Source organism: Bactrocera oleae, chromosome 5, assembly GCF_042242935.1.
Source record: "Bactrocera oleae isolate idBacOlea1 chromosome 5, idBacOlea1, whole genome shotgun sequence".
Classification (NCBI taxonomy): Eukaryota; Metazoa; Arthropoda; class Insecta; order Diptera; family Tephritidae; genus Bactrocera; species Bactrocera oleae.
The window spans coordinates 70,013,443-70,028,953 of record NC_091539.1 but is presented as its reverse complement, the minus strand read 5'-3'; the positions used below and the strand labels follow the sequence as shown (position 1 = coordinate 70,028,953).

At 37.9% G+C, this 15,511-nt stretch overlaps 1 protein-coding gene across 1 annotated transcript in view; it reads right to left on the bottom strand.

Annotated features, from left to right (window-relative positions):
- Positions 1–557: 557 nt before the first annotated feature.
- LOC138857525 (uncharacterized) overlaps positions 558–15,511 on the bottom strand; it is a 91,883-nt gene continuing 76,929 nt past the window's right edge. Inside the window, exon 2 of the mRNA XM_070110315.1 lies at positions 558–1,108. Coding sequence (XP_069966416.1) covers positions 558–1,108 — 551 coding nt within the window. The remainder of the gene's footprint in view (positions 1,109–15,511) is intronic.

The window sequence follows — 15,511 nt, the reverse complement described above, 5'->3', positions numbered from 1 at the left end:
TGGGTCGGACGTGTGGTGCTTGGATAAAGTTGCGTGTCAGCTGTGGTGTTTGGTTTAATTTACCACGCGTTCAAATCCAAAACTTATTAGTGGCGCACATACAAGTGTCTAATGTGAGCGTCGACAAAGTGGTGCAGGGACGCTGGGTGTTGCATTACAAGCGGCAGCACTTGTCAAATTCTGTGTAACTTAGCGTGGTTTGTATTTTGTTCGATTTTGGTTTCTCGTTTGTTTGGGTACAAATAGTATTTATAAATTGTGCGTTCATTATTAAGTGACAGTTGTGAGTAGAGTTTGCTAGTTTCAGTGAAACGGTAGAAACTAATGGATCGCATAATGGTTGTGTTTACATTGACATCAACTTGGTTTATTTCTCAACCCAAAGGTTTCAAACTATTTTTAACTTAATTATGAAGATATACCTTCTGGCACGCACTCTCATAAATTACGAATGAAAGCATGTACTCAATTTTAACTCGATTGACTACTACCAATCCTGAATGATTTTTTAGAGTTTAGTACGATACATACGTATATAATTGGCCAATTCGCATTGTTCAGCCTTTCGCAATACCAACATCAATGTCAATACTAATATCATTGCCAATATTAATACCAATACCAATACCAGTAGCAGTAGCAAGTTCAATATCTATATCAATATCAATACCAACACCAATACCAATACCAATACAAATACCAATACCAGTACAAATACCAATACCAACACTAATACCAATATCAATAACAGTTGCAGTAGCACATTCAATATTTATGCCAATACCAATATAAATACCAATACCAGTACAAATACCAATACCAACACTAATACCAATATCAATAACAGTTGCAGTAGCACATTCAATATTTATGCCAATACCAATATAAATACCAATACCAGTACAAATACCAATACCAATACAAATACCAGTACCAACACTAATACCAATACCAATAACAGTTGCAGTAGCAAATTCAATATTTATGCCAATACCAATACAAATACAAATACCAATACCAATTCCAGTACCAATAACAACAGCAATACCAATACCAATACAAATATCAATACCAATACAAATACAAATACCAATACCAGTACTAATACCTATACCAATACAAACACCAATACCAATATTAATACCAATACCAGTACAAGTATAAACTTAATACCAATACTAACATAAATACGAATACCAAAAGAATCAAATTGGTATTGATTATTATATACAAGTAATTAAATATTATTATATAATACACAAAGTTGAGAGCTATGAATCTTTGAAAATGACTGTGGACGTTCAGAAGAGGTTCGGAAATTTGCTGGAACTTCAGACTGAAGTTTTACTAATTAACCAATATTTTGAAATAGTTGAAAATACTATGCTTGCTTACTATTACACCCAAACTCCCCTCTAAGTAGGGCTCCTATTCAGTCTACATTTGAATTGAAATAATGGAAGACAAATCCAAAGCACCAAAATAGTAATTAAAACTAAGAGGGGTTCTAGAATAAATCATTTGGATACTTGTGCGTAAGTTATTACTATTTACTTCGCATACTTAAGCGTAAATTTACAAAGCTACAGGTCTGTGCCGCCTGCAAAATGCAACAGCCAGACAGTTTGACTTAACGCTTGAATAGACGCCTGACATTATCGATGACGTTGCCAACGACAATTGTTTGCTTGTTGAAATCACATCAACTTTGCATACGTGCAAATATTTGCGAAAGAGCCCACGCCACCAATTTACTTAAGTAAGCACACACACATACATATTTATTTACAAACACATATGCATATACAATCGTATAATCGTAAGCAAATAGCGGCAGACACCTTGCCCTATTCAATGAACGCTGCATGGATTGCTCACTCTAGCTGTTGTTGGGCTGTGGGCTGCTAGCGTTAGTCAGTGCTGGACTGGAACTTGTTGGCGGCGACGTCAGTGGCGATGGCGGAGCTTAAATAATTCAATAAATTCGATTGAAGTTTACTCATTTGCAACTGTTGAAATTTTCGAATGTTATTTGCACAAATGCTCAGGCGATCGGGCGCTTAAACAAACGCGTCTGAGCGAGTCTGCGAGTGTGTGGCTTATGGACGTGCTCGCTGAACGTTCGTCGATGCTTGCGTTTGGCTGTGTGTGGCGATATAGAGCAGAGGTTGCACGCAGCAAAGCGCTGTTTTGCATTAGGTTCGATTTGTATTTACTTAAGTTTATTTATATATATTTATGTATGTGTATATTTGCATGTGGCATATAGACACGATATGCAAATACAAGCTATATGCCCACAATATTAATGCGTTCATTTGAGTACTTTCTGCCAACTACTGGACACACTGCCTGCCCATAAGTCTACATATTTCGTTAGTTGCTTGCAACACGCTCCTCTTTCCTTGATAAGCGCCTCTACGCTTAGCACTTGGACCTCATTTGGATCGACTGCGTTGGCCTGGCATTAAATTAATTAAATTTCTATGCTTAATTTGTTGTTCAAGTTTAGAAGTTTCATTAAAATGTTGTAAACAAAGTTGCAGTTAATTGTTTGTCTAGTGCACGGTCACGACTGCAGTGAGTTGGTGCCCCATTGGTCACTATAATGGATTCTGGAAAGTGTTACACACACCGAGAAAGGTTAATTGTTCGAATATTGGATATTTTTGTCTGTCTGTTTTTGTAATTTGGAACTTTTTTGTGTATCTAAGTTTGGCAGATTATACGTAATTGTTTGTGTGGTACGTAAAAATTTGCGCTCGATGGAAAATCTGAGGCAAGCGCTGAGGCAGCCTACATACAATTCAATATCTAATTAGAAGTATTGCGAATCCAGAGTTGACAATCATCACAGCATAACTCACACATATTTGCTGTTTATTATTACAAACATTTTAGTCTCTTGTAAAGACGTCTTCTGGCTCATTAAAAATTATGAAAAACATGCGACAGCTGTCTGTCTATGTTGGAGACGTGCAACATGTTTATATTCATGTAAAAAGCTAATTTATTGGCACATTTGGCATTGCGGGCAAACGCGCTAGCTTGCATATTTGTGTTAAACCCCCTCTGCGCAGAGTGCTGAAAGTGTGCAAAAATTGTTGTGTATTAATTTCTTAATAAATTGCCGCTTGCAAAACGCCCAGCTGTCTGTCTGCTGCAGTGTCTGTAGTCTTCTATTCTTAATCTATGCGGTTTTATTAGTCTTTGCTTGCCACATGCGCATCGAAAGCGCATTTGTAGCGGCTGCCTGCTGCAAGCTGCGAGCTTATAGACGTGTTTAACGCGTCTCCCGCAGTGCGGCAGGCAAAGTGTTGCACTTGCGGCACCCACCATTTGGCGCGTTCACTTTGGTATCGCTCAATTAGCGTGTATTTTCATGTTGCATGCCACACGTTTATGTTCTACGAAATAAGAGCAGAACATGTTTTGCGGTTTATCCCTTGGCTATCGAGTGATTTACGTGGCAATCTGTCGCGTTTTACTTATTTTGGGCGTGCAAATGTCTGCAATTATATTTTTGGTTATTTGTCGGTTGGTTAATAAGCTGCGTTGACATGCAACAACATGTCTGCATTTCGGAAAATATGATTTTTTAGTGAAGCATTTTTCTTATATACACTTGTACACATGATTCGACAGCAGAGCGCGTTATGCGGTTTAAAGTGGAATGGGAGTGGAAGGAGTGAGAAGAAATACTTGCACTGGCACTAATAATACTGGAACGGAACATGACACTTCTGAAAGTGTAGTTAATTACTATTACTTATCGCCTAAATTATTTTTCTAAAGACACAATATGTTTGTGAATAATTTTATTCAACTAATATTTGATTCAGTTGATTTTGGATTCGTCATTTTCTTACTCAAGTTTAATTCTACGCTATTTCCAAAAAATATAAATAAAAGTATATAATCACTTGCTATTATATAATAATTAAATTTGTCAGAAGTTATTGATCCTGTTGCGGCGGTTCGCATTAACGTTGTGTTATTGAAATGTCTGTCTCTTATTTTAAAAATGAAGTATATTAACGGGATTTTCAGTAACCATGTTGCGCTCGCTGTAAGATCGTTGATGGCGAGTTATTGCTCAATAATATAATATCATGTTTTCTGTTGCCATAGAACTATTTATAATATATGCGCCGTTTCAATGCGAGTCGGTGCCGAAAGTCTGAGGGCACCCTAAGTCTGAATACAAAAACAAAATCAATCCTTGTCTAAAGTGGTTAAATTATGGTGGGCACGTCTATTATGAACTACTCCAAGCTCTTAATTCAGACATGTACAGTCAACAATTTTATTGTCCGAAGGAAACAATCGCCCAGAGGTGGCCAATAGGAAAGGAATTGTGTTCCATCACTATAACACCATACAACACATCCAGAGTGTCTAGACGAGTCGGCTTATTCTAACTGTGCTTAATAAAAGCCTCCATTTAATGCAAAAATTATAAATTTTTATTTTTTTAGACCTTATACTATATTCCTTATTGAGATATTTTAGGCGCTACCCGAATATCCCTTTATTCAGACCCGATAGATGTGAGTTACATTAGTATTTGAAGCAATTTTTATTTACAATTGTCTCAAGATATAATATTTAGAAGTTCCAATATATATTTCTATTCTCTATTTCTGGATTTATTGCTCGTAAAAAGGAAATTTTCTGCAGGTGCCTTACAGTTAGTAGACTCCAATCCTATGCTTGTAGTGCACGAGTAAAACTTTTGTTGTATTTTCAGAGAAGAATAACTGATGTCGATGAAACTTGTTCATCAGATCTTTTAAGATGCTTTGAAATTGAGTATTCCGCTGTTGATTTTAAGAATCTTATTACACACACTCCTATTCCAAAAACAACAACCTTCTATAAGCATTACTTCAGTTTAGTATATTCCACATTTCCGACTGCTTCGGGAACTTCAATTGAATAAGCGATGATGATTGTCAGTTGCAAAACTATTTTTATATTTAATTCAACATTTCAATTCAAAATTTAGAACGACAACAGCAATAGCTGAAGTCATCTGGCAGCGTATGTCACATTAACAAATTGCCGCATTCTCAATAAATTATAAAATGAAAGCTAGCAACATTTGCTATGCCACAATTGTTGCAAGAGTGCGGTGGCATGCAACATTGGCTGCCGCTATTATCTTAAGACTGCTACGTACAATTCGGTACTGTGACAGAACAACACTTTGGTGATATTTATGCGCTTTGCATGCCAGCATTTGGACCACTTTTTGCTCTGCACTCTCTGCCATCTTCGACACTCGCTCATACGAGTACTTTGCCATTTGGTGCGCTTTAATGAATGAAAGTGACAAGTTGGCCCTCGGTTACACTCGGTGGCAAGTAATTTTTAGCATACTACATAGACTCACTTGACGCCTAATTAAAATTGTAAGCTGCAATGTTACTGCGTTGCCAAAGAGAAATATAAACACGGCTGCATATACACATGTGTGTGTGTGTGTGTGAGTGAAATGTACCGCAACCAGAGCAACAATAATAACAAAGTCAACTACACATAAATTACCGTCAAGTGTCATTTGTAATGACACAAAAATATTGCCGCATTTATATGGATATTCCTTCGGCTGCCAACTCGATGAAGTTGTTACATTTTTACTCGGCATTAATTGTCACTTGCAGCGTTGCACTCAGGGCGTTTCTATCTATGTGCTAGAGATGTGTTGTCTATAAATGTACATACAAGTACATGCGTATATAGGCAATGCAATTTTTTTTTTTTTTCGATTTCATAATATCAATTAAGACTTCAGCATCTTTTTATTTATTCGGACTGAATGTTGGATTAAATTTTGTCGAAGTGGTTGCACCAACTTGATATATTTATAGGAACTTACTAGAGCAAGCCAAGGAAGTCAACTAATGAGATGAAAAAAGGATTTTGTCTCACCGTGGAACTCCTAAATAAAATTGGTTTGAAAACCGTCACCGTTGTGAAATTCACATATTATACATATAATGTGTTCGAATGGAAGCTTTCTTCCAATATTTGGTTAAGAGGCTAGAAGATATTCTCAGTATAATGACCTATGGAGGAAAAAAATCGGTTAAAAAAATAATCTTGATTTTTACCCAAAATTTTTGCCGTTTGTGGGCTGTCGGGTCATCATTTGGTACTATATATAGAACAAAGAGAAAACATTTAATGGTGATCAGGTCATTTGTACCCGAGTGATTATCCCAGCATATTCGAAAAATATAGTTTTGAGAAAAACGAGTTTAAGGATAAACTGATTAAGCTGATGGAACTAACGGGTGATCCAAGTAGAGATACTTTTTTCATTAGCCTTTTTCGTCAGATCACGCATAAGTTGTGTGAAGCTGTTATGTTATTTTTGTTTAGTATTGCTTGGCATTTGAACATATAAAGACTTACAATTTAACAACATTATTTTTTACGAAAATCCACGCTCTGTAAAGAATGAGAACCAGTATTCATTACCGGAAAATATTCGACCGAATAGACTTCGTCCAGCTCGCAGTGAAGAAAATATAGCGGCCGTAGCTAAGAGTGTACACGAATATCGTGGAGAGTCGATTCGGCGCCGTTCGCAGCACTTCAGACTGACGTACAAGTATGGAACGCTCGACCTTCCGCTCCTGTCCTGTAGGGATATGTAAAGTCTATCTATGCGGATAATCACATTTCGATTCAGGTCTTGGAGCAAAACATTACGCGTGTCATTTGCCAGTTACCAGTCGAAATGCTCGAACTAGTCAACGAAAATTGTACTCAACGGATGGATGATCTGAGACGTAGCCGCGGCCATCATTTAAAAGAGATAATCATCAAAAAATAAGTGCCAAAGAATGTTCTTTCGAATGATAATAAACAATTCCCATTAAATAAAAACCACAAAATAAATCACCCTTCAAATTCAGCTCTCTTGGATATTAATTTCAATATTATGGTGGGAAAGGACCAAGAACCAAATCGGTCATATTGTCGTTAAAAATACGACATTGTTCTCTTATTTTAGACGTGTGTATAGTATTAGTGCCGAATAAGGGCGAAAATCCATGCTGTTCAGATTCCCTACTCACATCTCACTCATACTCTCTAAGAGTAGCGGCCAAATATTCATATGTACGTAAAGAGTGCCTTGGCTCTCAGAGAGCTTCAAAAACAAGCTTGTACGATGGTGTTTATACCGAAAGAGGGGCAGAAGTTTTCGAAATCAGGGAAACCCCTAATAAATAAAATGAAAATGCCAATATGATATCTGTCATTCCGAACAGCACACTACAAGAGTAAATGATGAAACTGAATACGATAATCCCAAATAATGTAATTTAATACATTTTATAAGACTAGAAAAGAGCTTAAGTTGGATTGCAACGTGTACCAGCTGATCGAACTTCCTTACATACCTTTGAAACTCACATAGCTATTATTGATTATGAATGTGTCAGGAAGGAAAACCTTGGAAGCAAGGCAACCATTTTAAATAAAATAGAACAACACTTTTAGTAGCTACTAATTAATATGGTTGGAGAAATTTCTGGAATATTTCTATAATAGAATTTCGATGAAATAATTTGAGCTAGAGAACCCTTCACGCACGATACTAATTAATCATTATTAATTTAATTAATTTAAGTATAATTAACTGTTATTCTTCAAGTTGTAAAGAAAATTAAGCATGAACAATGATTTTTACGATTTTCAGGGTAAAGTTAGGATGTATTATGTATTCTGTAAAGAATTTATTATCTCCAAACCTTTATGTAAAGATTAAAGGCGCAACACACACTGTTGAACACGAAATGAAAAAATGTATGTAAATGTATGTGTGTGAGTAGCCTGCTTACCACCGTCCATTCACCATGCTCTTCACACACGCACTCATTCAATCATGCCCATTTATTTAGCTTTGCGTGCCTGCGGTAATAATATCGAAATAAACGACACTTTACGGTTAAAACTTATCAAAGTTGCATGCAGCAGCAGAACATGCAACACATGTATGTGCACAGATATATAAATATTTTATTGCTCCACATGTAATTTGTGTGTGTGAACGTATTTATGGCTGTTTGCATACCGCCACAATCAGTGGAGGTCAGCGGAGAAGGGCGAAAGCGCCTATTTCCACGCAATGGCAGCGCACATTCCTTGCAGGACTGCTGAGCAGCAATTAACAGCGCCACTTGTGGGGAATATCAAGAGAAATGTTTGTCTTGGAAAGGCTGCAGAAATTGTTGTTAAACTATTTATTTGTTAAGTGCTTCTAAATTGCGAAACAATTTGGGTGACTTTTAAGCAAAGTAATTAAAAAAAAATTCTCATATTAATTTTTTTTTAAATCAAAAGCTTGAATTTCACTTAAATGAAGCACCATTTTGTAGTTTTCCCTGTGGGGTGTGTACAGTAATTCCCGCATATCTGTGTGTGTGTGTGTGTGCGCATTGGCCACAATCAAGTCCGCTCGGGTGCTTCAATGGTCGCTGCTGTTTAAGTAAATAGACGCTAGTTGGCGCCATTACTGTGAGGAGTTGTTTGCAGCTATATGCATATGGGTGTGTGTGTGAGCGTGTGCTTTTTGCTTGACTTTGCAGTGCGGCGTTGCATGCGATGAGCAGCTATTGCCACACTACACAGCGCTTGTAGTGCCACAGCGCTTGTAGTGCGAGTGTGCGGGAACAGGGTGTTTCGTGGCAGCACTGCCATTAATTATAAATGAAGAAAAACCGCATACCCGTACACCCACTCACACACATGCAGTGCAGTTGGCAAGTAAACAACAGCCGGCATATGCAACACACTCACACATGCATGCCACACATGCATGCATGCTATGCAAACATTACACCACACACACTTATATACAAACATAATTGCATAAATGTATATACATACATATGCCTGCATGTGTGTACATAATAAACATATGCAGTACACAAATTTACTTGTGTTTTTGTGCATAATAAATATGACGCTTTATTTTTAATTTGTCACAAGCCATGCTGCAGCTCCTCCGCACCTACGCACACACACACATGCACTCGTATAAATATGTATGGGAGCCTTTTCATATTCGCATTCGCTTATTTATATGGAGCACAAAGCGCTTTAGTGCCACACACCAACACTTGCACAGTGCGCCATAGAAGTACGTGTACGCATGATTGTCTGCTTTTTATTTGCTGTGGGTGTTCAGCTTTCAATGGCTTGCGGCGTGTTGCGGTTGTGCGGGAGGCGGGCGCTCGGCCAACGCTGTCTGCACCACTATACCGCTTTTGACTGATTGAATTGAAAACTGAAAGTTTTCAGCTGGTGATGGTTTGTGTGTGAGCCTGTGTGTGTGTCAGTTAATGCATAGGTGACGAAACATAATACACGATGTGGCTTTGCGTAATGGACTTTCAGTGCAGAGCAGTTCAGTTTATATTAATAATATATGCAATTTTCATTTATTGGTTAACAAAATGGGTTTTTAAATAGAGCGCACTTCTTTGTGGCTTTTCAGATAAAACACAAACATAAAATTTTTATTAAAAGTGATTAGTTGGAAAATCAGGCAGAAAAAAAGTTTGATATGTTGCTAGAAAAAAACGTTTTAACTTAGCACTCTACATATAGAAGAAAATTTCGATGTCTGTCGGCTTCATATAATTATACCTTGAACAGGATGTATTAAGTTTGCCACGAAGTTTTTAAAACACAGGAGGAAACGCTGGGGACCCCAAATAATTTGTGTATAAACGATCATTTTGACGTGCTGAGTGGATTTAGCCATGTCCGTCTGTCTCTATATACGCGAACTAGTCCTTCTGTTTTCAAGACATTGATCTGAAAACGTGCCTACATTTTTTTTTCCACAAGAGGCTGTTCATAGCACTATAGCCTATAGCTGCCATACAAACTGAACGATAGGAATCAAGTGCTTATATGGAAAACTATTTAATTTCTCGAGATATCTTCAAGAAATTTGGCATAAATTATTGTCTAAGGCAATAACCGAGCAAAATTCAGGTATAAGGACACTTAGAAAACTTTTGTATTTGGTGCTATATCTTCATGAAATTGTCTGGAATAGTGTAATTTCCAAAGAAATTATACACATCGGATCACTATAGCATAAAGCTGCCTTACAAGCTAACCGATCTAAATCTAGTTCTAGTATAGAAAACTTTGGTGTTTGGTGCGATATCTTCATGATAATTGGCATGGATTATTCTCCAACACAGCGCTTTAATCTACGCTGAAATTGTGCGGAGTCGAATCAATAGCATATAGCATATAGTTGCCATACAAACTGATCAACCAAAATCGAATTTTTGTAATAAATCGTTTGTATATGTAAAGGTTATTAAAGTTTCGGTGCAACCATTTTATGTTTTATGAAAAGTTTAGAAAAATGTATGGAGACTCATTACCGAAAATATACTCGTCAAACCCAATATTTTTTTTTAGATGGCGTATCTATAAATTAAAATATTTGATATGTCTTTATGTTTCCTAATATGATTCTCATAAAGAAATATTGTTTGTTTAGCTATTTTTGTAAACTTTCACTACATTTTTTTGGCAAAAAGGTTCGCCTGTGTGCTGACTCAAATAAACTGTTCCAATGAAAACCTTTGCGTTCCTTCACTGTTTTATGTAACACTGCTCAGGGACATAAGTATATATATGCAGCAATGATTTTAATGCTTGATACATACATATTTTTTTTTATTTTTGGGGCGATTTTATTGATCTCTGGTTTTAAAAGCTAAGACGACTATCAGTGGAAAAATAATGTAATGGAAGACCGGATTGGTAGATCCCTAACTTCTCAAGCTACACCTATAGTTTGGCATGAGGATAATCTTCTGGGGGTGGAGCATTTTAAAGAATCCAATGAATTGAATATTTCTTGTTTCAAAATTTGTTTAAATATATTATTACATTTTATCCGACAACTTCATTTTAATAAGTTTTGAAATGTCCATTGCTGGCTACTATCTGATAGCGTATAAAATATTAAAATAAAAACAATTTCTCTTTGTGAGACATGGGTCTCTTGGGCTACTTATTCAGTACCGAGTAAAGTGTAAATATTTCTAGGCCCTATTTGGTATTGTATGTTATCGTATTTTATGTTTCGATTGATGCGAAACTAATTTTCGCATCGTAATCAAAACTTGGTTGATTTTCTCTTCAAAAACCAATTTTTAAATTAGTAATTCTATATTTGCTTAAACTTTGTTTACTATCAAGCCAAAATTTACTAACTCAATTTGTGAAAAAAATAGCCGCTAAATCAGACTATCCTCCTACAGCACAACAAGAAGAGAAGTCACATGAAACAAGCTATGTGCAACATAGCGGCAATTAATCTGCAAATTAATGTGATGTCTCACACGAAATGACACAACGACAAAATGAGTGTATCCTCTATACGCCACCGTCTCACCGCCGCACACACTTGCCACCTCCGATTCATACTCCTCGGGGCATACAATGGCAGCAATGAAATGCTGCTTGCATATCAGCACTGTGTAACAGCAACAAAAATGATTGCAGCACTTACTGGCACATAGCGCAGATTTCATTAGCCGGGGCCATAGTGGCAACGCGGTGGCGGTCGAGGCAGCGATGGCACCACAGCCACGGCAACAGGCGCAGATGGAGTGGCACAGAGGCCGCTTGACATTTATTTGAGGCCATCACAGCGATTGTCGCGCAGAGGCAAGGCAGCACAGCTACAGAGAGAGTACCGTCGTGCCGCTACCTCTCGTTTCCAGCGTCACGTAAAAGGATTACAAAATTAACAGGCGCAGACAATGCAGACGACATTTTAAAACCGAATTGCAGGGTAACAAGAGCCGCCAACGCACGACCGAGGGTAGAGAGCGTGACGGGTGCCAATGTGACATATGCCGTTGCATACACACGCACACAGACAGGTATGTATGTGTGTATTGGTAAATGGTTGAAATGACAACGCATTACAAGCACTCAGCGCGATGAAGGTGGCGAATGTAGAGGAGACAATGGATGGCCGTTGGCGGCTGGAGTGCTCAGAACAACGGCGGCCGGGGGCTGCCGAAGGACTGAAGGCATAAAAATGTTGGCCCGGACTCACATGTGATCGATGTCATTTATCACGCATGGCTCCCGCGGTCAGCAGGGCGTACGAAATGGCATTGCAGTGACAAGGTCCAATGCGACATCAGCGCAATATAAAACAACAACAACAGCAGAAGCAAAAACAATTGCAGTAACTGGAAAAACAATGGCAGCGTTAAGACTGTGACAGCCAGTGCAAATGCATATGCACCAAAACAAACACACCGAACGCCGCGTCGGAGAAACCAAGTTAAAACAGAAGAAGGCGAAGGCAGATGCGAAAGGAGAAAGGAAGGATGGAGCAACGGCAAAGCGCGCCCACACTGGCTAACTGGGAACTGGTCGCCTGATTGGAGCCAGCCATGAGGTACATTATGCGTCGCTTGCCACGACGTCGCTGGCGCTTGCAACATATTGATTCAAGCCTGCTGCTATTTGCATATGCAGTCAACCTCGCTGTTGTTGTTGTTGTTATCGCAAGCTGCTGCTGCTCTGTTGATTTTAATATTGTTACAATGTGTATTTTCGCCGTATGCTGCACTAATTTTTATCGTTTTCCTCGTTTTGTGCTTTCGTTTTTTGCTGTATTTGTTGCTTGTTGCCTATGCAACAGCATTGCCGCGACGCCGACTGCGTTTATGCTTTTGCCTGCGCATTGTCTGCTCTGCAGCGCAGCGCGTCTGACTCACTTAATGGTCAGCCCGACGCCGAGATAAGCGTAAATGCCATTTTATTGCACGAGATCAGCGCCGCCGCGAGGCCAACGCAGTTAAGTGCCAGTCAAGCCACGCTCATATGTAAATAAATACTTGTCGACGTATTTTCCAAAGTAGGTGTTGTAAATTAAGCGCCTTCAACGGATAAGTTCTTACTTAATTCTACATTTTGTAAAGTTATTTACATTACGCGCTGAACTTTACCGAGTGCAGACCTCAGACTGGATTGTAGACTTTTTACTAGTTAATAAAATATATACTTCTGAACTGTTGGGGTTCGTAGGTGTTTTCCCATTTAGTGTACAATGAATAGCTATTCACATGTGTATGCATAGTATTGTGAAATATATATTCATCTTGTGAACTGACGAAGATTTGGACTTAAAAATGTCTGCAAAAACATAATCTAAATTATTTCATTCTTATTTTTGGCACAGTGACACAAAAAGTATACAAAAATACCTTTTTGGTCTACTTTTTCAATCAGTGGGTAATAAAAATAGCAATTGAAGAAGTTGAATAGTCTTTGATATCGGTGAATTTAAATTTATGGATTATTGCTAACGCCTTAATATTTCTTGATACATATATATTTTTCTTTTTCCTCTTGGTTTTCTTGTCCTCATATAATATTCAAGCTTCCCTGGGAATATAACTATACTTCCAACTTAATACTTACTCTTCTTCAAGATCCTTTTGGTCATCGAATGAAGTTAACCAGCGCAATATATTTCCTACATAATACTAATCGAAAAAAAGTTTTCTTGACGACGTTTACTCATAGTTATTTTTGTAAAAAATAGTTGTTTTGGTTAGAATTATTCTAGCTTCAATCATAAAGCGAAAACCATCAAATAAGTTCCATCGATAAGGATTTTTGAGATTCCTAGTAAAAATGCATTCAGCTTGTACCAAGAATTTAGGAAATTTTTATACGATATTACGATCTTCAATGAAACTTTCTATACCTCCATAATACTCGTACTCTCATCTTTCAGAAACATTAATTACACTGTACGATAAAATAGATTTTTTTCTGTGTTGGACTAAACCAATTTTTTTGAATCATAAGTACAAAAGTAATTTCTCCGTTATTTAATGTTGGCGGCCAAAAACAAAGTATTTGACTTTGGAAGTATGTAAGTTAGTGGACAGGTAAATATATCAGTATTATCCATCCCTTATTTCAATGTAGTATCTATAAAATTTCGCGGTCAAGCTTATATCTTGGAGGTTCAAGGCGAATGACCAACGTAGCATATTCGAAAAAAGTATTAGTTTTATATAGCAAAAAACATTGGACCGATTTTTGAAAGTTTTAAATCATTGTGACTGAATGTGAATTTTGGGACCAAAAACGAGAATTAGGAAAAATTATTTTTTTAACTCTAACTCAATCTCTTAAAAAAATTGGATTGGTCTATAGTAATACCCATCCGACTTTTGTACAGTTTTATTATATCACCAAACTTTCCACAAAAGTCAAGCATAATCGAAACGAACAGCTCTCGTTGGTCAATTGGTAAATACGGAAGAAGTGGTCGTAAAGAATGTGGAGGGGTATGAGACATTTTGAAATACCAATTATAACTAATTTCGGATAAAAAATTATGATTTACTATACTCACGTTAGGTACGTCGTCAGACAGCCGCTCTACCTACCTCCTCCTACGTTTGATCCATATTTTTTGCTACACTTTCTTTGTTTGTGTTGTGAGCGATGTTGGCCGCAGTTGTATTTTCTGGTCTTTGCAACACTTCGTTCAAGTCATTCGGAATATTTTCTTCTGAACTTTTTTGGTTAGTAAATTCAACTGCTGTTATATCTACCGCTGTATATAAACTATACTCATTTCTCTTTAATACGCTTAAAAGTTATGTAAACAAAGAAAGAGTAAGATTTTTATCTCCAATTTATTTTCGTACACCCTTTCTTAATTCCATCAAAATTTTGCAATTCACATCTAATACCTAAAGTCACGTTGCCACCGCTCCATCCCTCAAGCTGAACAGTTTTTCAATGCCAAAACAAACGCGGACATTTCATAGTGGAAGTGGAGAGGATTATTGGCAGACAAGGATTGCATGAGGCGGCTGGAAGACAAGTGAGGTGGGTGTGAAAATCCTTGACAGCCGTGAAAATCACTCAAAGTGCTAAGCAAACAGTTGAACAACTGAAATTACTGATGGTACCGCTGCAAGCCAAGACACTTAGCAGCGCAAGATAGCGCCAAGAAATCAAAGTTCAACAGCAGTTGCTGACGCAACAACAACAACAGGTGCAGTTAAAGGGAAGGAATTGGAATTAGTCAAAAGCAGAGTATGGTAAGACGCTGATAGTACGAAAGGATCTCAAGCAGAGCAGTTCACAACCCCTCATTTGTTAGTGCTGCACTTCGCTGGCTGCTGCTGTGGCAAGTGTGCGAATCGGCATAATCGGTTGTGAAACGACGGAGCGTTGATTGTATGCCATGTGTGTGCAGGCGCAGGCACACACCCACACCCACACCACAGCTAAACGTGCGGGACATTGGCAATCAGCACAGCGATTGTTGTTGATAACAGTCAAAGTGGTGTCGCGCTGTTGGCGGCGATCAATACAAGCCATAAAATACGCATGTGGGCGGGCCAAATGACGGAAATGGCGGCGAGTTGCAAGCTGATGAGGGTGGTTGCATGCGTGTGTTTCGCTG